This window comes from Canis lupus, chromosome 2 (genome assembly GCF_003254725.2).
Source record: "Canis lupus dingo isolate Sandy chromosome 2, ASM325472v2, whole genome shotgun sequence".
Taxonomy (NCBI): Eukaryota; Metazoa; Chordata; class Mammalia; order Carnivora; family Canidae; genus Canis; species Canis lupus.
In genome coordinates this window covers 7,316,999-7,341,769 of record NC_064244.1, presented here as the reverse complement: position 1 = coordinate 7,341,769, position 24,771 = coordinate 7,316,999, and the positions used below count along the sequence as shown (strand labels likewise).

The 24,771-nt window shown below is 36.2% G+C and overlaps 1 protein-coding gene and 1 long non-coding RNA gene across 11 annotated transcripts in view; one reads left to right on the top strand and one right to left on the bottom strand.

Annotated features, from left to right (window-relative positions):
* Positions 1-24,771, bottom strand: part of ARHGAP21 (Rho GTPase activating protein 21) — a 136,523-nt gene that overhangs the window by 28,107 nt on the left and 83,645 nt on the right. For 4 of the 8 annotated variants that reach the window (XM_035713360.2, XM_049099826.1, XM_049099824.1 and 1 more), the window contains exons 5-9: positions 22,799-22,891; positions 21,948-22,026; positions 19,439-19,493; positions 13,519-13,548; positions 10,295-12,188 (exon numbers count right to left, since the gene is read on the bottom strand). In XM_035713360.2, the coding sequence (XP_035569253.2) occupies positions 10,295-12,188; positions 13,519-13,548; positions 19,439-19,493; positions 21,948-22,026; positions 22,799-22,891 (2,151 nt within the window). Of the gene's footprint in view, positions 1-10,294; positions 12,189-13,518; positions 13,549-19,438; positions 19,494-20,536; positions 20,633-21,947; positions 22,027-22,798; positions 22,892-24,771 lie in introns of those variants that run through there. The other 4 variants (XM_049099829.1, XM_049099830.1, XM_049099833.1 and 1 more) reach the window with 3 other exon arrangements.
* The window catches only part of LOC125753414 (uncharacterized), an 81,640-nt gene that overhangs the window by 11,829 nt on the left and 45,040 nt on the right, over positions 1-24,771 (top strand). For all 3 annotated transcript variants that reach the window (XR_007405179.1, XR_007405181.1, XR_007405180.1), the window contains exons 3-5: positions 17,961-18,126; positions 22,624-22,771; positions 24,536-24,721. This is a non-coding gene — a long non-coding RNA (uncharacterized LOC125753414). The remainder of the gene's footprint in view (positions 1-17,960; positions 18,127-22,623; positions 22,772-24,535; positions 24,722-24,771) is intronic.

Genomic DNA, 24,771 nt, shown 5'->3' with positions numbered 1-24,771 from the left:
TCTATTGTGTTAAAAGTACCATTGCTGTTGTAATGATTAGTTGGAATTTTAAAATTCTAATGTTAACACATGCTTTCATTATTACCTATGGGTAGATTACGTACAAACAAGAATAATTTAGGCTTATCTCCTTTTCCAATATAAGAAAATGAGTACTATTTAGTTGTCCAAAGAGAAAACAAGTGTCTGGTCAGATTTTCAACTGATTTCTATATTTTTAATAATCAAACTTAAATATTATGTCAGATGAAAATAATCATCTTTGTCAAGGTATGTCATATATTATGTTATGACATTAGGTAACACACGCAGAACACACCACTATCAAGACTGTAAACTTGTTCTTATCAAGTGGCATAATCCCTTCTCATGGTAAACTTAACTACATAATCAAAGAACTGACTGAACATTGAGGCCTTAATTTACTTTATTCACTAAAAGCCCCACAGCTCTTCACAATAAAGAAAAGGTGGAGAAGACACTGAAATTGTATATACTCAAATTCAAAGTGATCACTGATTCTTAATCTGTGAAAAAGACAGACCTAAATGTCCAAAAATTTTATTGGAAAATACTGTTTTCCAAAAATAGATAAATAACTAATTCCCTCAGGAAATATATACTCCATAATTCAATGTGGATTTTTTCCAAAGGGAGAATACTATAAGTTACTATGTTTAAACTGATTATTCATTCATTGTTATCTTTTATCAACTAAAATTCTGGGGGCACCTGGGTGGCCCAGTAGGTTAAATGACTGCCTTCGGCTCAGATCATGATCCCAGGGTCCCGGGTTCAAGCCCCACATCACCCTAGCTCCTTGCTCACAGGGAGCCTGCTTCTCCCTCTGCCTCTTTCTGCCACTCCCCCTGCTTATGCTCTTTCTCTCTCTCTCTTAAGTAAGTAAATAAATAAATAAAATCTTTAAAAAATGGAATAAAATTCTAGAAGAACATCTATAAGATTTCACACATCAAGAGAAACACAGGGGCGCTTCACTGGCATAGTTGGTTTAGTGTCTGACTCTTGGTTTCGGCTCAGGTCATGATTTTAGGGTTCTGGGATCAAGCTCCGAGTTGGTCTCCATGGTCAGCAGGGATTCTCTCCCTCTGCCTCTCACCCCACTTCTCTTTCTCTCTCTCTCTCTCTAAAATAAATACATATTTAAAAAAAAGAAAAATATAGACAGGTAAAAAATCAAGGAAGCATATGGTGAAACTTTACGTGTAACTCTTAGAATTAATTTTCAAACAACAAAAAAATGGAAGCCTTAATACATACTGAGAGCTCTTATATAAAATTTTTTTTTATTTTTATTTATTTATGATAGTCACAGAGAGAGAGAGAGGCGCAGAGACACAGGCAGAGGGAGAAGCAGGCTCCATGCACCGGGAGCCCGATGTGGGATTTGATCCCGGGTCTCCAGGATCGCGCCCTGGGCCAAAGGCAGGCACCAAACCGCTGCGCCACCCAGGGATCCCCTGAGAGCTCTTATAAATAGAAACAACTAAAATCATAACAGAAGAGCAAAGCGCATAAAAAGACAAATCATGGAAGAAATACAAAAGCCTAATAAAAATGTGAAGAAAACCTTGTGAAAACCTAACTACTAATGAAATAATAAAATGAAACCAAGTAAAAATAGGACAGCCGGTTTTCATCTCTAACCTGGCAAATATTTTCATCTCATGATATTTTTATCCTATTTGTTTCTCTTCATCTTCTGCAAGATGACTGCAGAGAATGTATGATGCTAGCTGCCCATCTCTATCTTTGGGGTTCAGTGGGGCTTCTGTGGGTGGGCATATGCACAAGGCATGACCCCTCCTAAGACCCTAGTTCACTGAGTTCACAGTGACTGACTAAGGGTAAAGAATCTGATCTAGTCAGTATAGATCCAGTCTCTCCATCAGATTTGACATATGGATACTGAGAAAAGCACGGTCTTTCTCTTCCAACTCCCCAGAGAACAAGAACTGTAAAAATCAGTAAACTGAGTTGCCAGCCACCATCTTTTCTACCATGTGGAGAAAAAGTATCTGAGAATGAAAAAAGCAAAGCTGAGAAAAAGATACACAATCTTGATGCCAAAGCACTTGAGTATTTGGATCTAGCCGTGTACCCAACTAGGTCTACCCCCAAAACCTCTTCACTGTAGCTAACACTCCTTTTTGGCATGAGCTAATATGATAAAACTTTCTTTTTTTTTTTTTTTTTCAGATTTTATTTATTTATTTGAGAGAGAGCAAGCAAGCATGAGGTGGGAGTGGGGCAGAGGGAGAAGCTGACTCCCCACTGTGCAAGTTGCTGGATGCAGGGCTCCATATCCCAGGACCCTGGAATCATGACCTGAGCTGAAGGCTCAACCAACTGATACATGCAGGCGCCCTGAAAAAACTTTCCATCAGGGACTCCTAAACGGCTCAGTGGATCAGAGACTCCTGGATGGCTCAGTGGTTGAACGCCTGCCTTTGGCTCAGGTCGTGATCCTGGGGTCCTGGGATAGTTCTCCCTCTGCCTATGTCTCTGCCTCTCTCTGTGTATCTCTCATGAATAAATAAAATATTTAAAAAAAAACTTTCTATCATTTGTAACTGAGAGAATCTGATCAACACAAAAGTAGAACACCGTGTTTCTAATTTGCTTTCACCAACAAGCATTACTCGTCGTAAGACCTACTGTCCAGTTGCTGCAGATTAGAACAGAGCAAAAAGGGCCTCTTCTACAATGAGCTGGGTTATGAGGAATCTTTCTCACAGTTCAAATAATTAAAGCATTCCATCTGTAGTTTGTTTTAAAGTTATAGTTGAGAATCATTTTATAAAACTCAGTGAAATTGGTGGAATTTTTGGCATAGACTAGGGTTAAACAGCTCCTCAGAGTAACTTTGCTTTCTATTTCACCTCTGCTAGGAAGAGGTAATCCTACCCCCTGCCCAAATAACACTGTTAACAGCATAATATTCAAAGATGGGATAAACTATATTGCAAGAGGAAGAGTACATTTGTATAAGTTGGAAGAAACAGTGACTAATGTCAAAGTGTGTATGTAAGGCCCCCTGGGTGGCTCAGTCAGCTGAATGTCCAAACTCTTGATCTCAGCTCAGGTCTTGATCTCAGGGCCATTGAGCCACCAGGGCTGCCCCAATAATCTCATTTTTTGTAAGAATTCAACTCATTATCATAATAGGAATTATGACCACACTTCTTTAGTAATCAGTTCAATAACATGCATTTAAGTAAATATTTGGCTCCGGGAAGGTCATTTTGAGATTTGGGGTTATTTGAATAACCAAAAATCTAATGCTGTATCTTCCTATGTGATAGACAATTTTTTCTTTTAAAAATTAGGAAGTGAGGGGATTCCTGGGTGGCTCAGCGGTTTAATGCCTGCCTTCGGCCCAGGGCGTGATCCTGGAGTCCCGGGATCGAGTCCCGCATCGGGCTCCCTGCATGGAGTCTGCTTCTCCCTCTGCCTGTGTCTCTGCCTGTCTCTGTGTGTCTCTCATAAATAAATAAATAAATAAATAAATAAATAAATAAATATCTAAAAAAAGATTAGGAAGTGAGAATTCTGAATGTTCTGCAAGCTTGCTATACCCTATTGGTGCCAAAGTGAAGGGAGCAGAGCTGTAAATCCAAGAGGAACTGTTGTGACAGGAGAGACTGGGAAGGAGGAAGATGAAATCGGAGCTGAGGCAGGAACGTGTGTGGTCCCATGGTCAGTGCTGGGGATAGTCAGCTAGTTGGCAAGACTGCGCCAAGTGTATTTGCATAGCAAATGCTCTAAATTTAAAGAAGGCAAGGGGGAGGCACTACTTTTAGATTTACCGCAGATAACAGTTCCAATTACTTGGCTGAATTTCTGCAATCCCACAGATGAGACAAGTTAATTCCATATTTGAAGATTTTGTGGGTCTGTGTGTAGGGGACGGGTACCTGTGCACGAAAACTGGCCCAGCTTGCTAGCTGACAAATGCAGGAGGTACTATTTTCAAGAAATCTGAAAATTACTTTAAAAATATTTCATAAACACTAGGTACCAATTTCATCACCAATTTTTCTTTCACATGATTAATTTTCACACTGAAAATAAGCAAGCTATTAGGAAGGGGAAAACTGGGCAGGAGGTCCTGTCTTGTCAGACTATGTGAAAGCCACTTAATTTTCCTGGATATTAAATTCATTACCTCTGAAATACAGAAACTGGATGAGGATTATCAGAAGGGTCTATTCTAGTCAAGAGGCCTACAATAATAAATCCACTAAAGGTGCAAAGTTACCATTTGTGAAATAATTTAAAATACCTTTAGGTTTTTCTAAACCAGGGATTTGTTATGGGGCTTTTGAAGTTTGGATTTATTTTAAAAACCGGCAGATGTAGCTGAGAGTGTAGTTACTATTAGATCTGTTTTCCACATTAAAGAATCAGCCTAAAGTCTAGAAAGTCTAATGTAGGGAACAATTCCATAGTTTTTATAGGTGCTAAGGTAAAATTTTTTCCCTAAATAAATCAGCATAGTATTCTATAAGTGTGCTACAGGTAAACTTGAAATATTTTAGAAGAAAAGCTAATGCTACTACCAAATGGAAGGTAAATACACATATAAAATTATTCCGTAGTGAATAGTTTTTTTTTTAACAGACTTGGAACACATATACTTATTTACTGAAAAGATACTAATTCAATCTTGGGAAGTCTGAGTTAAGAATGGGGAATATTGAATGCAGAAATATTTTTTAGGTTAAGCTTTAAAAGAGTAAAAGGCCAGGATTTATTTATTTATTTATTTTAAGAATTTATTTATTTGTTTGTTTGTTTATGACATACAGAGTGCGGCAGAGACACAGGGAGAGGGAGAAGCAGGCTCCCTGCAGGGAGCTCAATGTGGGACTCAATCCCAGAACCCTAGGATCATGACCTTAGCCAAAGGCAGACATTCAAACACTGAGCCACCCAAGCGTTTCAAAGCCAGGATTTAAATTTTAGCACATATGTAGGACATTGTCCAAAGAATATGAGATTTGGAGCCAATAGATAATCAATTCTGTCAGTTACCTGCTGAGAGACCATGAGCAAACAACTTAACTTTCCTTATCCACAAAGTGGCTTATTTACTTCTCACCTAAATTCTCCCAGCTTGTCATAGGATTAGTACATGAAATACTTGGTAGGTTATAAATTACTACAGAAATTTGTGGATTTTGTTGTGGTTGTTATTATATTAAAAATGAACTCCACATCATTACTCAATAGAAGCAAGAATCTCTAAGCTTAAGTGCCAATGGAGTCACATCTTGTGGGAATGCAGATATAGGAAAAAGACTGTTAAGATGATGAGTACAATTTTTGTCTTTATAGATTAGTTGTTTTGTAGAAAGACTCAGTATGTTTAGTATAAAGAGGCACTGGGTGCTCTATGCACCCCCTATAATATCACTGCTGGCATCAGGAGACTAGAGCCGCCAGAGAGAGAAGTTGGGTGAAGGGTGGCAGTTGCCCACTCCCGTTCTTTTGGGTAAATTTCAGACACTGCAGTTTAGCTATATGTCTCAACAAGCTTTAAAACCTCTAAGTTGGTTTAAAATGGCAGGACCAGTAAGGCTGCACCAAATGAATTCTATCGTATATTGGCTAACACTAAGTACATGCATATGGTCTAACTTTGGGGTGAGAACAAGGAGTATTAGAAATATGGCAGGAAAAAGAGAGGCAAATGCATTTGAAATGAAATCTGAGTGTGGGTAATTCAGCTATAGTTTCTTTATATTGATAATTATGAGTCGTATAAAGAAATGTATAAAGTGTAGATTGTAGGATATATCTGAAATCCTGCTACTAAATGTCAAATTAATTATAAACTCATTATTCATTTTGTGTTTCTTATAAAAGAAGTAAAAATTTATTTTCAGTACTACTACCAAGCTTTATAAACTGCATGTAAGGGGTAAACAAAACACTGTCAATGACTGATATTCCTTATTTAAAAACAAAATGGTTTATTTTCTTCATTTCTCTAAATCTTTGTGAACCAAAAGAAATATTAGATATTAAATGTGTAACAAAGTGTTTGAAAATTTTCTTGCTGTAAGACATACCATTTGCTCTGTATTATAAATAACTAAATAAATGAATTGGCTCCATTCTCTGGTATTTGGGGAATAAAGCAAAGGCACTTAATTTTTTTTTCTGCACTAATCTATAATGTTTTCAAATGACAAAAAATAATGATTAAAATTACAGAATATAAGATTCTGGAGTGTAATAATGCAAAAGCAAACCTTAATTTCTTTTCTTTTAAGTGTTCCATGAGCATAAAGTATACTCTCTGAAGTGTGTTTTATAATATATTAAACAAAGATACTCTAAATGAAAGGATTCATGGTCAAATACTTTTGAGAAAAATTGTATTAGAAAATATACCTAAAAAAAAAAAAAAAGAAAAAAAATATATACCTAGAGGGGTGCCTGGGTGGCTTAGTTTGTTGGGCATCTGCCTTTGGCTCAGGTCATGATCCAGGGTCCTGGTATCGAGGCCCACAACGAGCTCCCTGCTTAGCAAGGAGCCTGCTTCTCCCTCTCTCTCTGCTTGCCACTTCCCTGTTTGTGTGTGTGCTCACTCACACACTCTCTCTGTCAAATAAATAGAATCTTTAAAAAAAGAAAGAAAATATACCTAGAAAATATATATAGTAGTATGTTAATGATTCTAAAAGTCCCATAGTAAAGACAAACAAAACTTGTTTAATTATTTAAATCTAGCACTTCTCAATTTGATCACTGATTTTTTTCTCCTTAATCAAATGGAATTCATGTTCCCAGAAAATACACTGGGAAACGTTGCAAACAGTCTCTTTTACTCCATTTCAATGCTGATGTCTATTCTATTTTTATATTTATAGAAGTTAAATTATTATATGTATATATAATAATGACAAAAAAAACAGATTGGAAAGAGAAATACCTCTAGGTCAGGTAACACTTTAAAGCTCAATAATAAAAGGAGGGATCCCTGGGTGGCACAGCGGTTTGGTGCCTGCCTTTGGCCCAGGGTGCTATCCTGGAGACCCGGGATCGAATCCCACGTTGGGCTCCGGGTGCATGGAGCCTGCTTCTCCCTCTGCCTGTGTCTCTGCCTCTCTCTCTCTCTCTCTCTCTCTCTGTGACTATCATAAATAAATAAATAAAATAAAATAAAATAAAATAAAAATAAAAGGATTTCAAGATTTATTAAATTATGGAACTTATACTGAATGAAATCTAAAAGTTCTTTTATTGATTGGCTCTTTACCTATTCAACAACATAGTCTCTAATAAGTATTTTTTGGACTTCAAGGATAGAGTAAAGGATTTTAGTTAATCGAAGACCTAAAAGGTTTTCACAGTAAAAAGGAAACTATAATTAAGCCAAAGAAATCACACCTTTTTTATATTGTTTTCTAAAACTTAGGTAAATACTAAAATTCTTTCCATGCCTTTATTTCAAATGGTATACAATCTTATGAGTCATTAAAATGCTGTAAAAACTCAGGAGGCATAGCATTATTCCACCTGAGGGCCTACAAACTTTTAAGAGTTTTCACATAGTGAAATAAATTCTGTGTTTGTATTTCAGCTTTTTTATCCTGCCCTATTCTACTGGTTAAGGTATAACTGGCATACTACAGTAATTAAATTCTATATATTAAAGTTTTAGGAGGTGTATATAATATTGTACTATGAAGTACTTAAAGTAGAATCTGATCAGAACTAGTAAGTGAGCATTTTTATTTTGAATGTTAAAATATTTTAATAATTTCTCTATATGTGTATAGAATTAAATAGATTTTTATTTTATACCTTAGCTGATGTTCTGTCTTTAGTAATAATCAACTTGTTGATCTATTCAAAGGATTAGTAGATAATTATGAAAAAATTAACAGATATAGCTAGCACATTTTTAATTACTCCAATATAATCTGGTTATGTTGTTCTTATTAAGTAGGAAGAAAATATGATGCCATTATTCTGGTAAGATCTCATAGGCTTATCAAATACAGTTACAGGTTGTAGGAACATTTATAAAAAATCATAAAATAATCACTAGTCCTCAGTTACTTTCTTTAAATATCTAGATGATGTATAAGATTTCATTTACGGCAAAGTTCTATTCTCTGAACTTGGATTTAAGGGTATAGATATTAATGAGTAAAATTTAGGTTGAGATTCCCCACAGTGCTTACAACTTGAATACATCATATTTATAAAAAATATAAGTCACATAGAACTTTCTCAAAAGCTGGCTCTGATAGTGTTGCCTGACAATTCAATAGCTTGAGATTTAAAAAATTTCCCTAGGTAAGAAAAACCCCAAAATGTTGCTCAAAAAGAAGCACATTATCCTATAAAATTATAGAGCACTATTCATGAATTTTTGGGAGTAATGGCGCAAGTATGAGTCTGGCCTTGGCTTCTAAAGAAGGCCCCTGCATCACACAGCTCCAAGGGGCGCTCTTCATAATAAATCAATATAAATGGTGCCCTCCGGAGCTGTGCTCTGTAAGGAGGCTGACTCAACCTGCCAAGTGTCACTTTAGGGAAGTTATTTAGCCTTTCAATAGCTTAAACTTCTCATTATTAAATGAAGGTAATACTAAGGACATATGGGATAATCCTATTAGATTATGTGTTAGAGCTGCACAATAACTATAATTTTTTTTATTTTGAATACATTTAACCATCATCTCAGAAATTATCATTAGTCTATTATTTCAACCAATATTTACTGAGTGCCTTCTATATGCCAGGCAGTGTTCTAGGTTATTAAGGCTACAGAAGTGGACAAAAAGATCAAAAAGCATGGCTCTGGCATAAGCTTATATTTTAGCTCTGCAGAGAAACATGTATTAAAAAAATATATAAAACAGGTCAAGCGGAAACAAGTGGTATGAAGATAAATAAAGTAGCTTAAGGGGACAGAGAATGTCAGGTTCTGTATATGTGTGTAGGGGGGTACCTACTTCAGATAGGTTGGTGAGGAAAGGCTGTTTTGATAAGGTAATACTTGAGCACAGACCCAAATGTAATGAGGGAGAATCTTGTGACTCTCTGTGGAATGTGTCCTGGGGCTGTGAACTGGCAGTGCCAAGGCCCTGAAGCATGCCTGGCATACTCCAGAAGTGCAAGGAGGCTAGGGCAGCTGAAGTTGGGATGCAAGTACCTGGAGGACAGGAGATGGGATCAGAGAGGTGGAGTGGCCTTGTGGAGCCTATCACAGAGGGCCCTGTAGGTCACAGCAGGATTTGGGATTCTATTCTGGGTTACAAGGAAAGTGAACAGAGGTTCTGGTCAGAGGAGTGGCATGACCTGATCTGCATTTTTAAATAACCACTCTGGCTACATTGTGGACAATACCCCTAGGACATGTGGGGGCAGACTAAAGCCTAAACCAACACACTAGCTAGCTGTTCTACACTGGGGCACGTGCTTGTCTTTTAAGTAATTTTTCCCACTCTATCCCAAGATCTACTCTAAAACAAAGTAATTTGACAATGAAGGGGTCTCTTCATTCAGCCCAAAGAAATAAGAAATAATAAAAGTAAAAAGCACTGCTTAAATGAAAGGCTGATTATTAATTATGAAAACTGTTCTATTTGGCTTTTGACTCAGATGCATCATCAACTAGGTGCAATTTGGTTTGCTGAGTCCCTTGACCCCAGACAGTGGGAATTCGTTTCATGGAGGGAAGGAAGGAAGGAAGGAAGGGAGGAAGGGAGGAAGGGAGGAAGGGAGGAAGGGAGGAAGGGAGGAAGGGAGGAAGGGAGGAAGGAAGGAAGGAAGGAAGGAAGGAAGGAAGGAAGGAAGGAAGGAAGGAGAAAGAAAGAAAGAAAGAAAGAAAGAAAGAAAGAAAGAAAGAAGAAAGGAAGGAAGGAAGGAAGGAAGGAAGGAAGGAAGGAAGGAAGAAGGAAGGAAGGAAGGAAGGAAGAGAAAGAAGAAAGAAAGAAAGAAAGAAAGAAAGAAAGAAAGAAAGAAAGAAAGAAAGAAAGAAAGAAAGAAAGAAAGAAAAGAAAGAAAGAAAAAGAAAGAAAAGAGAAGAGAAGAGAAAAAAGAAAAAAGAAAAGAAGGAAAACTCACTTGAAATAATTTTTGAGAGTAAAAGCTTATGGCTCTGGTTTCAGCATAGCTCAGGAAATTGAGGACAAATGTTTCAAAATCACAGCTAACGTTTTTGTGCCCGCTGCACTAGAACTAATACCTTGCTGAAAAGATGTGTAAAGCATTTGACGTGGCAGCCACTGAGTAAAGGGGAGCTTACCTATGAATGGGATGGATGCCAGCGAATCCCCAGGCGGGCTGGTACTTGAGGCCTTCCTTTCCTCCATTCTTTTTATATGGACCTCTCGGCGTGCATCATTAGGCAGCCAACAGGTCGTGTCTGACCCGGTCTCCTGGTCATTTACTGCCAAGATGTAAGACTGATGCCGTAAAGGCTGTGGTGTCTGGCGACCCGATGGGGGTTTTTCTCTTAGGACGACAGTTTCTCTATTATCTAAAGTATCTGCCTCCTGAATTTCGGCCTCTCGTAAATTTAGATCTTGATTTCTTTGAGGGACCAAGACTTCAAGATCCGAAGCGCCTGAGTTCTCACTGGTCTGAGGGACCGACTTCCCAGAAGTTCCAGAAGAAGAGGGCGCTTTCCCAGGCTCCACCTGGTGATCGGGGGCACTTTCGGTTCTAAGCCATGTCTGCTGATTCAACAGACTGTTCTGATGCAAGTGATTTACTGGTCTTTGGTCTTTGACAGAAACAAGTGAGTTCTGGCTGAAGGATGGTTTTGTGACATGCGGAGAAGGCGCTTTCAGGGAATTACTCCGGACTTTCACAAGAGGTGACCTGTCTTGTGAAACCCCTCGAGGCAGTGACATTCCACAAGTAGTCTGAAAACCTCTGTTGGGCTGTAGTGTTTTCAGATCTGGTGGCACTTTCTTAAACTGAGACACAGATCCCACTCCTCTGCTGGTCACTCGCCTGTTGTCAGAATTAACGCTCGGAGCCACGGTAAAACTTGAACCTCGAAAAGACTTGTGAATTTCTTGCTGCCTGGGTCTTTCATAAATCCCTCGCCTGTCATCCTGTTCTGTAAATCCACTCCACTTGTAAGTCTGCTTTCGTTCTCCATTCGAATCAGGTATCTGACTTTCAGAATTGACATTTTCTACGGGTTCACCCTGTCCCTCGATATAATCCCACGAACGAGTTCTGTGATTGCTAAAACTAACAGATGAAGATGCCAGTGCCCCTTGAGATGCACTTCGTGGACAATACTTCATTAGCACAGAATCCTCCAGCCTTTCCTGGGACACACTGCGCTGCCGGATCTGAACAGACTGGGGCACTCGATCGTGAGAGGTGCTTCGACGTCGTACCTGCAAAGTACTGCGGTTTGGTACCACCTGGTTATAATCTGTTGTGCTCTGAGATGCTGCTCGTAAACTATCTAGCCTTTCTTGAATTGTCCTACAACCTATGTGCAATCGTCTGTTATCAATATACTCTTTGTAAGTTTTATAGTTTTTCCAGTCTATGTGCTGATGGGAATTCGGAGAATAGTGATTAACAGATACAGAAGGGGAATCCACAGCTTGAGGTCTACTGCTTGAGATTCCTTCCGAATGTCCACTGTAATTGGTGGATTTAAGTAACATTCCCGAAGGTTCCAATGACCTGGAGCCTGCAGTCTGATGAATTAGATGGGCAGTGGGAATTGATGATGATGGTGATGTGGTCCTTGACACTGTTTTCAAAGAGGTCTGCTCATTTAGGCCATACCTCACCTCTTCGGTTCTATGTGAAGGAACTGTATGGTTGTTTCTATTAGTTAACAAATCTACAACCTTCTCAGAAGGTACAATGACAGTCCTTACACTTTCATTGCAAACACACACTGCTGTGTTCGATTTTACAACATCTGTTGGTGATGGAGGCACTTGTATTTCCATTCTGTAGGCCCTGCCAGGTTGTGTCAGCACTGGTGTACTGGTTTGCTGTTTGTTCGATGATGAATCTGGAGGAGATATTTCAACTGGCTGTGCCATGGCTGAAGGGGCAGACGGCAGCCAGGGATAGCAAATTGGTGGAGGTTCGGGGATATTGCGGGCATTACCACTGTAGGCTTCATTGCCTTTCAGGTAGGCATCTTGCGAATACGCCTACATGGAAAGGAGGAAAAAAGTGTCATTTAAGATTTATAAGACAACAATTTCCATTCTTGCAATGGACTGTTTTACTTTACTGTGCCCTATCTTATTCCTAAATGACATTCGCTAAAGCAAGCATGCAAACAAAACATAAGGATGCTCCACACATTTAGAAAAGGGCTAGTCTTTCAGGAATCAAATAAATTATAGAATTTGCAACAAATATAAATTACAACTGCCTGTTTTCTCAAAAGATTAAAACACACCAGTTTTTCTCCCAACCAATTAGAGATAAGCCTTGTTGCTTCTAAAATCTTCCCCATTCAAGTTTTATGATCTTTCAGCATTTGACAGGTTAAATGGCTGCCTGATAAAGCTCAGCAAAAGAAGATTTTGATCTTTTGCCAGAGTGAAGGCGAAGATATTAAAAATCTTAACCAAATACATTTTCACTCTGAGCACTACTGTCAGGACAAATTAATTATAACATATTGAGCAGTGTCTTGCCAATTAATGCTTACTGAGTCCTTAAAAATAATCCATTCTGATTAAATTAAATCCTAAGCCATGCTAAATATTTTAATATTTAAAAGAGAAAATATGTATGTTTAAATTGAGCATGTAAATTAAAGATACAAAAATATGAAACAAAGGAATTTATCTTCCTGTACATAATTTTTTTGTTTTAAGCTAATGCAAAATTATATTGAACGAATTTATTTGGTCTCTTTTACTTATTATAATGAAACATTTCTCTATTACTAACAGGCAGGCATGCAGTTCAAATGATCTTTTATCCATTATTTATGAAATTATCCAGCAATGTATTTCAAAACTTCAAAATAACTGAAATTAAAGGCAGAGATGCAATGAAACAAAACTAATTGATGGAACTGAGGACTAGGTCACATCTGAGATAGTGAGGTGTGGCATCGTGTTACCTATCTTCTCCTAATCAAAACAAGCTTAATTCACATCTATCATCACATCCTGTCTTTGCATTAGATAGCTTGCAAAGCTCAAGTGCAGCCACAAACATAACAGCAAAGTACCAGGGAAAGAGAGAGGGTGAGAGACTTTAAAAAAAAAATCCACAAACAGGTAAATGTTATGTTTTAACATCAGTTATGCACAGGATTCAAAAGAAAACCAAACATGAAAACAAAAAATAAAGAAAATCAGGTATCACAAACACATTCTGCAAATTAGTAAGATTAACATAACACTACGGAGGAGTTTCTCTAAGCAAACTTACAGTTTTAATAGGTTGGCTTATTACATATCTCTATAAAACATAACTTAAAAAAAAAAAGCAAGGAAATGGCTTCTGTGCATTTCTTACCAGAGCTGTGACATCCTTTGTAAACTGTAGCTAGCAGAAAATAGGAAAACATAGTAGAAGCTGCTTACTGATATAAAGACAGAATCATGTTGTCATATTGATGCTGGAAACAGCAAGCTAAAAATACATCTATACTGATTTCTCTGGAAGGTACCAAGAGAAGTAAAGGGCAGTGAAGCATAAAGAATAACTTCAGTATCCTTCTGAGCATCTTTTTCTCAGGCTTTTATCTGGCTCTTATTTGGGTTGTCTACCATTTCTGAAAGCAAAATACATCTGGTGACAGGCATTCCTAACAGCTATTTCCTTCAATAGGCACTGCTGTCTGATACTGTGCCACAAAGCTTCCCTTCCACAAGAGCAACATTGATGTCTCTCATTTCCCCTGAGCTTCTTCCATCTCTGCTTCCAGATGACGAAACGGATGCTCTATTATGCATTTAAAATAGTACAACCTCCTCCTTACCCTGTAAATCAGAGCACAACCACAAGCTGTCAGCTGACTGCAGCTGTCTTTACACTATGATTTGGAAAGAAAGAATGATTGTTGGATTAAATGTGTTTAACTCAAAAATCAAGATCTCTCACCACTGTACCTTTTGTCCTGTTTTGCTAGTTTAAGAAAATTATTACTGAATGGACATAAAAATATTACTTCCAGAGGAATTCTTTTAAAACTGATACTGAATATTATGGAACATAAACCAGAATGCAGTGGAAAAGCTGAGTAGATAAGAGAAAACATGCATGCCATAATATTTTTAAGGCATGAATACAGTCAATCAAAATATACATGTTGGGTTGTATGCCACTGACATAACAAGACTATCTTTTTGATGCTGATTATATTCACACCAATCCTTTTCCACGGTAGAAAGACTGTGTCTGGATGAGTGAACACTCTGGTACAGTATTTCCCACAGTATGCTTGTACAATTTTATGAAGCATCACCTGAAAGGGAGGGGGGACAGAGTATTCTCTATTCTCAATGATGTGGTGAAGGACTGACTAGTAGGTTTGACTTCTCAAAACCTCTACTACATTACATTGTAAAACTCAAAGGGAAAGGAGAAGCTTATTCGGGCACAGAACCCCTTTTTTTTCTGAAGGGGTTTTAATACAACTAGAATTTCTGCTGGAAAGTACCATCCTAGAACTAATAATTTACAGACACCTCCTTTATTCAAATTTGAGGACAATAAAACTATATGACAGGAACTATGAAAAACTTGAAAAAATATCTGACACACTTCAAACATCTCCAAGATTCTTATGTAACAACTCTAAATACTAAATAGCTTACTTTCATGGGTCTCCACTTCTGGGTAAAGTTATGCCAAATGGGTCCTCACATACATGCACGTGGACCATGCATTAACAGCAGATTCACTAAATAGAATATCCTGCACAGACAGTACTACTGCCTAATGTAAGCAGATATAATTGAGATGAATAAAACATGAATTCATTCAAGAGCAGTACTGAATTTCCTTACACATTCTCAGAGTCCATGAACACTAAAAAAGCTTGTTTATCTATCTATTTAAGAGTTCCTCATTCTGAGGGCACCTGGGTGGTGCAGTCACTTAGACAACAGACTCTTGGTGTGGGTTGGGATCTCAGAGTCACGAGATGGGCTCTATGCTCAACACAGGGTCTGCTTGAGATTCTCTCTCTCCTTCTGCCCTGCTCCCCCAGCCCCACTCATACTCTCTCCCTCCCTTAAAAAAAGAAAAAAAAAAAAAAAACTCCATTTGGATTAGAATTGTAAAGAGCATATTAAATAACATTTAACATTGACAGTCTGGATCCTGATTTTATGTACAGTATCTACCAGTAACTTAATCCTAAAATAATCTTCCCTTCGGTTTGAGTAGAGTTGCATCAAAATCTCTATTACCATACCTATTACCATTATACTACTACTACTATTGCATATTTATTATCTAATAAGTGGTAAAAACAGACAAAAAGTCCTACCAAAAAACCTGCAGAATAAGTTGGTAAGATTAAAATTCCTCCCTACCATTTCACCTTTAACAGGCTGACCTATTAATTTAATCCATTACTTTTGATAAAATAAAAATTAATTATATGTCTGTCTGTATAATAAAATACATGTCAAACATACCACAGCGAGGCATGGGAAAAGGGGATGGTATGCATACTTTATAACTTTCTAAATTATTTGTAACTTTTCTATCAAGCATGTAACTATTTTTATTATTCAAAAACTGATTTTGAAAAAGAACAAAGTAAATGCAAACTGGCAAAATATGAAAGAACCCTCCAGAATTTCTGGTCTTGCTTCCCTACTCTAGGCAGGACCACTTTCATGCACACTTGACAAATGGTCACCTAATTTTAAATACAATATTATACTGATTATGGAACATATTAAATACTTATTTTCAAGGTAATTCTAGTAAGTCTAAAGAAAAGCTTTGATTAAATTACATTTTCCAATTTATAGAACATAGTCACAGAGTGGCAAATAGGGCATTAGACTCAGAGCCTAGAGATGAATTAGAACAACAGTTCTGACACCAACAGCGTGACTGGGCTCAAGCCCTTTGATTCCTAATCTGCATCCAATGCCAGTAAAGAATGGTGGTTTAGTTGAAAGTACAGGCTCTAGTCTCATACCTGCCTTGGGTCAAGTCCTAGTATCATTGCTTTCTTCCCTGTTATTCTAGAAAAGCTGTTTAACCTTGCTATGTTTAATACAGAACAGCACAAATAGGCTCAGAGTGCCCTGTTCAAACACCAGACACACCCAAGAATCTCCACCACTATCAGAACTGATCAATCGAAAATTTGATGAGTCCTTTGAGCTAATTGCTTAACAAAATATCGTGATGCATCCACTGAAAAGAATGGCCAGGTCTAGTTCTCCTATCCTGAGCCCATTCCAGGAAGGGTTTTCTTCAGTCAGCATCACTCTCTAGGCCACGTAATGGATGGTGCCTGTTTCATTCATGCATAGCCAACATTTGAAATGGTGACGAAACCATTTTGTTTCTTTGAAAATGGAATAGAAAGTGTTTTTTTATTTTTAATAATACCCTCAAAAACTAAGATATCAGTGTCTAAAATATTGTTATAAAATACTGTCAAAAATAACTAAAAATGAAGGTAATACTATTCATATTGTTAATGTAGAAAATATATGATGGTTCAGAAAATGAGGCTACCAAGTACAGGAGCACTAGTACCAGTACTAGTTTAGTAAAACTAGTAATTAGTCTTCATTTTATTTCATGTTTTTCAATATCACACATTATCATCTATAATCAGAAATTTATTATATACTTATCATGTATTATATACATGAGTCAAACTTTAAACCAAATTAAATTTTCTATGCCGCCTCTCAAAGATGACCTGAGCACCTCTAGAGCAATTTGGTGCATCCATCACTTCAGGAAAAGAAAATCCCATTGACACACAATCGCCCCGTTGCCTCGGCTAACATACATAAGCTACAAGAAGCTTTCACTTGGGTAAATAATTTTTACAATGGCTGTAAAAATGTTCATGTTTACTTTTTCTTTACAGTGAATATTCAACCTCACAGTATATATCTTTAAAAGCACATACTGTAGGTAACAGACTTAAGACCAACATAAATACTTAAGGCCATTAGGGAACATTTTAACCCCAGAATCTGTTAGAGAGAAGAATTTCTGCATATGCTTTTTGAAATCCCACATTCTCTTTGCATTTTATAATAGCTTTAAAAAATGACATTCTCAGATGCCCCGGCTAAGTCCTAATGTCCTTTAGGAAAAAGCATAGTAAGCATTAATTATATACACTCCTTTGATTTGTCTCATGAATTATAGTATGTTCAAGGCTGGGTTTAAAAGTGAGGTGTTTTGTTTTGTTTTTAAAGATTTTATTTATTTATTCATGAGACATACAGAGAGAGAGAGAGGGAGAGAGGCAGAGACATAGGCAGAGGGAGACACAAGCTCCCTGCCGGGAGCCCAATGTGGGACTCTATCCCAGGACCCTGGGATCACGCCCGGAGCCAAAGGCAGCCGTTCAACCACTGAACCACTCAGGCGTCCCAAAAGTGAGGTTTTCTTTTATCATTAAGGGCATATGCTTGTAATCTCTTAAGATTAAAATTCAAATAACATGTCTGAAAAACAAATTTTGTTACAATTTTACTAGAACCCTTTACTAATGAACTTTGAAGATCTGTGTGCTCATACCACTCAAGTGAATCAATTTTTTTCCGTGTGTGCAACACTTTGTATCTTGCCTTTGTTTGAAATATATATTTTTTAAGTAAAATATAGCAAATTAATCTTCTTTTCCACTGATCATGAAATTAGACAATTATTCCTCCCACTGCTGCTGCTTCCACATTGTTGCTCTTCATCAACCACACAGCGGGGTATGATGGTAATTTTGTGCTTGATTCCTGCCCTAGGAGTTCAGTACAATGCCAGCCATGCTGTGAAATGAGCACTGTTCGAAACAGCATCCAACCAGTGTCTTCACCTTGGCAAGGAAAGAGTCTACTACAGATGAGAAAATAGTTCTGTTTGGGAAGTGCATTCTGTCTTTGAGTCATTGGATTGCCAAGGAGGATTCAGGTAAAGCCTCCCCTACATCTGTGCCTCATCTCCTAGCCCTTTGTAACACCATAGTGGATTCCCTCATTTATTTCTAATTCGGGGAGTCCCATTGCCTTCAGTAGTTCTGCCTGCTGCTCTGCCATTCTGCTAAATTATCAGGGCAAGTACTCTACAACTAGCTCTCAATGCCTAGAAAAACTACCCTGCATAGTTGTACCTTCCTTGTTGAGACTCCCCAATGCCAAAAGAACTATGTGCTTAATCTGTTATCACTAAAAAGCCAGTCCTAAATAAAATCCACATGCCTTGAAAACACAAGGTAGATCCCCATGGATTTCAGTTAATTATATTTTACACAAATACTCAGAATCATTAGGATCAGTTTTAGTGATGTTTCTGTAAAAAAATGTTTACAGAAGAATACTTAGGACTTATGCCTTACAAATGAAAAAACATGACTTTGCCATTTCCATTCCCACCACAAAGATTCCATGTTGTACTTGAATTAAAAAACAATAACCACAGTTATTTGCTAAAAAGAATTTAAAAACCACAAATGTCAGTAGCCACTGCCATTTCTTAGATCAAGGTCAGCTTTCAGTGTGTTACCTAAAAGGTTTTCCTCATGCTGTCTTATTCTACGGAACTACAAAGTCAATTGAAGAGAAGTATTTTCTTGAATTAAATTTATATATGTTACCTTCTTTTTAACTGCTAGCAATATTTAAGTTCAACAAAGGAGTTAAGGATTCTATTCAATTCATTTTCTTTCTAAAACTGAGGAAAAAATTTAGGCTAAAAGCTAAAGTCTTCAATATTTCTCCCGTAAGATGCAGACTCCATTCATTGTGAACCTTACTTCTAATAGAATGAATTGATACTGTTACCAAAACTGTAGTAGGTTAATTTACAGTCATACATATTGAAAAGTTAAGAAATGGCTTTCATAAAATTTCTGTTCTCATAAGAAAAAAAAAAAGATTCTAATTCCTGGGGCTATACACTGAGCTTTGGCTTCTGGTCAAAGGACTACCTCGGATGCAATATCAGAGCAAACTCTTTAGGAATCTCATTCCAAATGGCAACAACAGAAGTACACTATAGAATCAATAAAATATTCTTATGTTAACTATAAAAACTGACAATATTTTTTTGTTTTTTGTTTGTTCATTTATTTTGCTAAAATGCCGAGAATTCTGACTCTGCTAAATGAACCAAAGGGAAATTTTTTCCTTCCCAGAATTTATATTCAGTCCACCTCCATCTTTAAAGAATTTTTATTAACATTTGAGACTACAGAACAATTCATATTTGAGTAAATAAAACTTACCACTTGGAGAATGTCTTCATCTTTTGGCATAACACTAAGTTCCAATGTCGTATCACTGAAATTGAATATATATAAAAATTATGTTAGGGGAGGTGCAAGTGTATAAAAGAGAAATAAAAGAAAGATAGTTAGCTCAGAATTACTTTTTAAATTTGCTTATGAGTTTAATTTTTGTTTTTATAAATATTTACTTATCAAACCCAAATCATTAAAATAAAAAGCAGTTACTTTTATAAATAAAGCTAATTATGAAGGAAAGAAGGGATCCTGCCATATGTTTGAGCTATTCATAAGAGTCTTCTTTATAAAGTGTTTCTAATTTAGGGACATTAAATATATTACTTATTTTAAATATTCCTGGAACAGAACTCTTCAGTATATATTTATTCATTATTTTAATTCAAATCACAGAAAAATTATATATTTTTACCACATATTTTCACTATTTATCAAGTTAAAAATACATTCACATGAAATTAACCAAAGAGCCCTCAAATTTAACATTTTAAGTCATATAAAACATCTAAATTTTGAAATATTCCCTCTTGGCCTCAGAAGTGAAGGAAATCAGAGTTTACCCTCAAAACTATCAAAATGACTCATTTTTAAAAACTACATAGCATTTCAACTATTTGCTTTCTTCTCTGACTTAATTTTAGAGCTTAAACAGCTTAAAGTCTCACTTTATTTTGGTACTATAAATGTCCTGTTAAAAGATAGAGAAGTTTCTCTAGGTTTAAAAAAGCACCAAGGGGTAAATTATACTCAGTCTTGTGATCTAGAATTACATTTAGAAAAAGCAACGATACTGGGATGCTCCCGTCAAGTAATTCAGTATCTAACCTAAGAATATCAGATTTTTTTCTTCCCCCAATACAATCAAGAGATTAAGAAACAATCAGACAACAACAACAAAAAAAAAGAAAACAAAACCTAATAGTTTACTGGTGTCACTTTTTGTTAGATTTGAACCCTTATTATCAGGTTCATAAATGCTCAGAATAGTAAACCATAAGAACCACAGGTTCAAATAAATTTTATTAATCAAATATGTAGGTACTTGTATTTCAATATTTAGAGTTGGTAGAAAATACATACTGATGTTTAGATAAATTCTTCTGCAAGGATACATTTTTACATTAATACACTGCAGAATCTCAATGGCTTTGTGCTGCATTATCCATTTGCTACCAACTGCAGACAAAAGGAACACAATTTTTTTAAAATAAAATAAGATCATGAAAAAACAGTATTTCTCTATTTTTCAAATTGCTTTATTGGCTGAAAAATCAAGACTGTCATTCCAAAGTGTTATTAACTCCAAGAGATAAACTGCACCAGTAACAAAAAAATTAATGAGGATTTTGAGGAAAACAAAGATTAAGTTATGGTTACTTGGAAAAAGTATTTTTCAAGAAAAGATGTTAACAAATATACTAAAAAAATCCAACACCAATATGTTGTATCTATGATGAACTAATTTAAGAGAATAAAAATAGGGGTGATCTCCCCACTGCCTCGGAGTGGCTTTAAATTCTTCACAATCCCCTGTTCTCTCCAATACTTAAGATCAAATAGGGATCACTGTCAGAAACACCTAGAATCCAATATTAGAGGCAAGATTTAAGATTTGCTTTCCCTAAATTTAATTAAATATTAAAACAGTAAGAAAAATATTCAGAGAGCAATAAATCACAATCACATCACCTAATCGTAAAAATGACAATGCTTTTGAGCATTCATGTGACTAACTTAGATTACAGCATGAACTGCTTTAGACATAGTTAGAGGAGCTTGATAAAAGTCTTCAGAAAATAATGAACTTCACTTTAATTACAAAGGGATGATCTGGACAATGGGACCCCAATCAGGGCCTACTCTTGACAGGAATTCAATATGCTAACCACTTTGGCTTTCAAATTCTTTATTTATAATTTAGAAAAATTTTCTAGGTGTGTGGTAGACAGAAAAATAGCAGGACTAAGTTATCTTTGAGGTCTCAGGTTATTCTGTACATATTTATTTGCCTTTAGAACTCAAAATTCTTTTATCCTGTAGAACGCAGGTAGACAGACAGATTCAAAGAGAATTTCTTGCTGTCTTTGCTAAAACAAATGAATAAATTTGAGCCAAGAGTATTTAAAGATATTGGAGTAAGCGGTTTTAAAGTAAATTTTAATATGCATTTATATTTTTATTACAAATTATAAATTTAATCGTCATTTCAAATAAAAGTGAGAAACTTAGAGTAAATCTAAAATATGTTCCTTTTAGATTCTTAAGGACTTTAATCACAAATCTGATATATTTGCCGAAGCAAAGCACCAAGTAAGCTACCATCAGGTATTCATCCTTGGCAGTTCTCACATGTATTATCCACTCCAAGGGAAAGTCCCACATCTCCCCATCCCATTATAGAATATAGACAATACTATATTGAATCTACTTGCTTCACTTATTTATAAACATCCATCTTTGGACAAAATTAATCATATTTCGAGAATCTTACCTGTTTTGAATTAAAGCAATTACTTGGGAGTAGGTCTTTCCAATAACACTTTCTCCATTGACTTTTATAATTCGATCACCTTCAAAGAGAAGTAAAAAAAAAAAAAAATACATGAGGAATTCCATAAAAGATCATTTCTGACTACTTTTGAAATATTTCTTGAGTAATGTACTTATTTTTGATATATTCCTCCTATTTTTTAAAGCATCTTTCACAAACATGAATCTAAATTTTAATGTATACAGCTTCTGATGAAATATAGCTTAGGTCTTAGAAGCTCTAGTCAGGGATGAATTTAGAAATTCCAAAAGCTATAGTCACCAGGTGACCCTGGCTACACTATTTATGCCCATTATTTGTTTTCTGAGTTGCAAAACTACTAGTTATTCCTTTGTTTACCCTGTCACTTCCTTGCCTTGGAGACTTAAATTACTCTTCGTAGTGCAATAATTAATCAACTCATCTCTGGCAGATAAGGTACTTCTAGAACATAGAGATCCAAGATTATTTCAATTTTGTCAATACATATCTGTACCATTTTACTATTTTGTAATCCTTATCAAAATTAAATGTAGGCACTTTTAAGAAAGCCTCCAAGAGCCTGTTATCTAAGTGGTAACCAAAAGTGCTCCTAATTAATAATTTATATTATTTGTGTCCAAACCCATCTATTTAGGTATCAAGAAACATACAGATAACTAGGTTCCAAAAACAGTAATAACTGACGTGAAGATACAGGAAAGAACATACAGAAGGAGATAATGAAAAATATGGAAAATGAAATATGGAAGAAAGAAGAAATAAAGGAAAAAAGAAATCTGGAGGTATTGTTTAAAGAGGAATATCAGTACCTGTACATAATCCAGCTTCAAAAGCAGGTCCTCCTTCTTTAACCTGTTTAACAAATATGGTATCCATTGGTTCCAAGCGGTTTCTTTGTTTTCCTATGGGAGAGAAAAAGTCCAAGGCACAATCTTACTTCACAGTATTTTATTAAAATACTGAAATAGAAAAAATAAATAAATAAATAAATAAATAAATAAATAAAATACTGAACTAGAAAATGATATTTTAGACAATTAAGCAAAGATTTTTAATGAAGTGTTAAATACATATCCTGAATTTGGATGCTAAAATCACAATTTAGGAGTTTTCATTAACTCAAACATTTATTTTGTTTCTTCTGTAACACAACCACCATCACGGCAAGAGTAATGGTATCTATTTAGTGGGTACATTCTGTATGTAAATTACTACACTGAGAGTTAATTTCCATATCACGTTACTACTACTATTGCATAAAAGGGGAAACTGAGGACAAGAGAGATTAAATCCTCCAAGGTCACATAGCTAGATTACACAGGGAGTACTTTACTGCTTTTTAACACTCCACTGGGCTAAGTCCTAAGTTATAACAATGATGGAAGATACAGTCCTTTCCCTTCAGGGACTACAGTCGGAGAGAGATGTACAAACCAAAAATGGCACTATGGTATAAAAAACAATCATAGGCAAATACAATATACAGTTATGGCAATGACGAGTGCATGATCAACTCTGTAAGCCAATATTTCACAAATTGCTATCCATGGATCATCTGCATTAACACTGAATGTGCTTACTAAAAATCAATGTTTTGGGGTCTAATCAGAAGTCTGCTTTGTCAACAAGTCTCCCGGATGATTCTTATACACACTAACATTTAAGAACAACTAACAGTTTCAATAAAACAGAAGTCAAGGAAAGATTCCCAAATGAGAGGGCATGTAAGCTAAGTGATAAGCACTAAGACAAGGACTGTGGTGGGAGGAAGGGCAAAGAGGTAGATAGTGGTTCTCAAAGTGTGGTCCCCAGACCACATAACCAGGGCATTGACATAACCAGGGAATGTGTTAGTCATGCAAATTCAGGGACTCCATCCAAGCTCTGCTAAATCAGAAACTGAGGTGACTGTGATATGCAATCATGTTTGGGAACCACTGAAGTAGGAGACACAGCCCTCACTCTTAAAGAACATGACTGAGCAAATAAGGCAGATATATGCAGGGAGTGATATAATACTCGTTAAATTGCAATACTGGGCAGAAAATGAATGTTAAATATTAAGAGTTTACAATTCTTGCCATATAAAACTAAATTTTCATCATGGTGTATCACAAATGTGGCTCAAAAGTTTCTTTTTTTCCTTTTTTTAAAAATACATATTTAAAAAAAAGATTTTATTTATTTGAGATAGCGCACAAGCAGGAGGAGGTGCAAAGGGAGAGGGAGTGGGAGAAGCAGCAGGGAGCCCAATGTGGGGCTCAATCCCAATCCTGGGGTCATGACCCAAGCCAAAGGCTTAACCTGACCCAGGCTGAAGGCAGATGCATAACCAACTGAGCCACCCAGGTGCCTCTTAAAAAAAAGTCTTAAAAAAGGAATATATATCAATAGCTCCCTTTACACACTTAGCTATTTACTCTGAAAGAAGTCTTCTAAAGTAGTGGATGACTAATTCAATCACTTATATGCAACAGGGTAGAGTAAAAATTGCTTGTTTTTAAGTTTTCTTTGTTTTAAGTAGTGTTTTTGTTTTGTTTTTTAAGTTGGCTCCATGGTGCATGGAGCCCAACACAGGGCTTAAACTCATGACCCTGAGATCAAGATGTGAGCTGAGATCGAGTCAGATACTTAACTGACTGAGCCACCCAGGCACCCCAAATTACTTGTTTTCAGAAGCCAGTAGATATGGATCCAAATCCTTGCTTTGCCACTTCATAGTCCAGTTGCAAGTAAGTAAACATTTTTACTTAACTATTACTTTTTCTTCTATGATATTAAG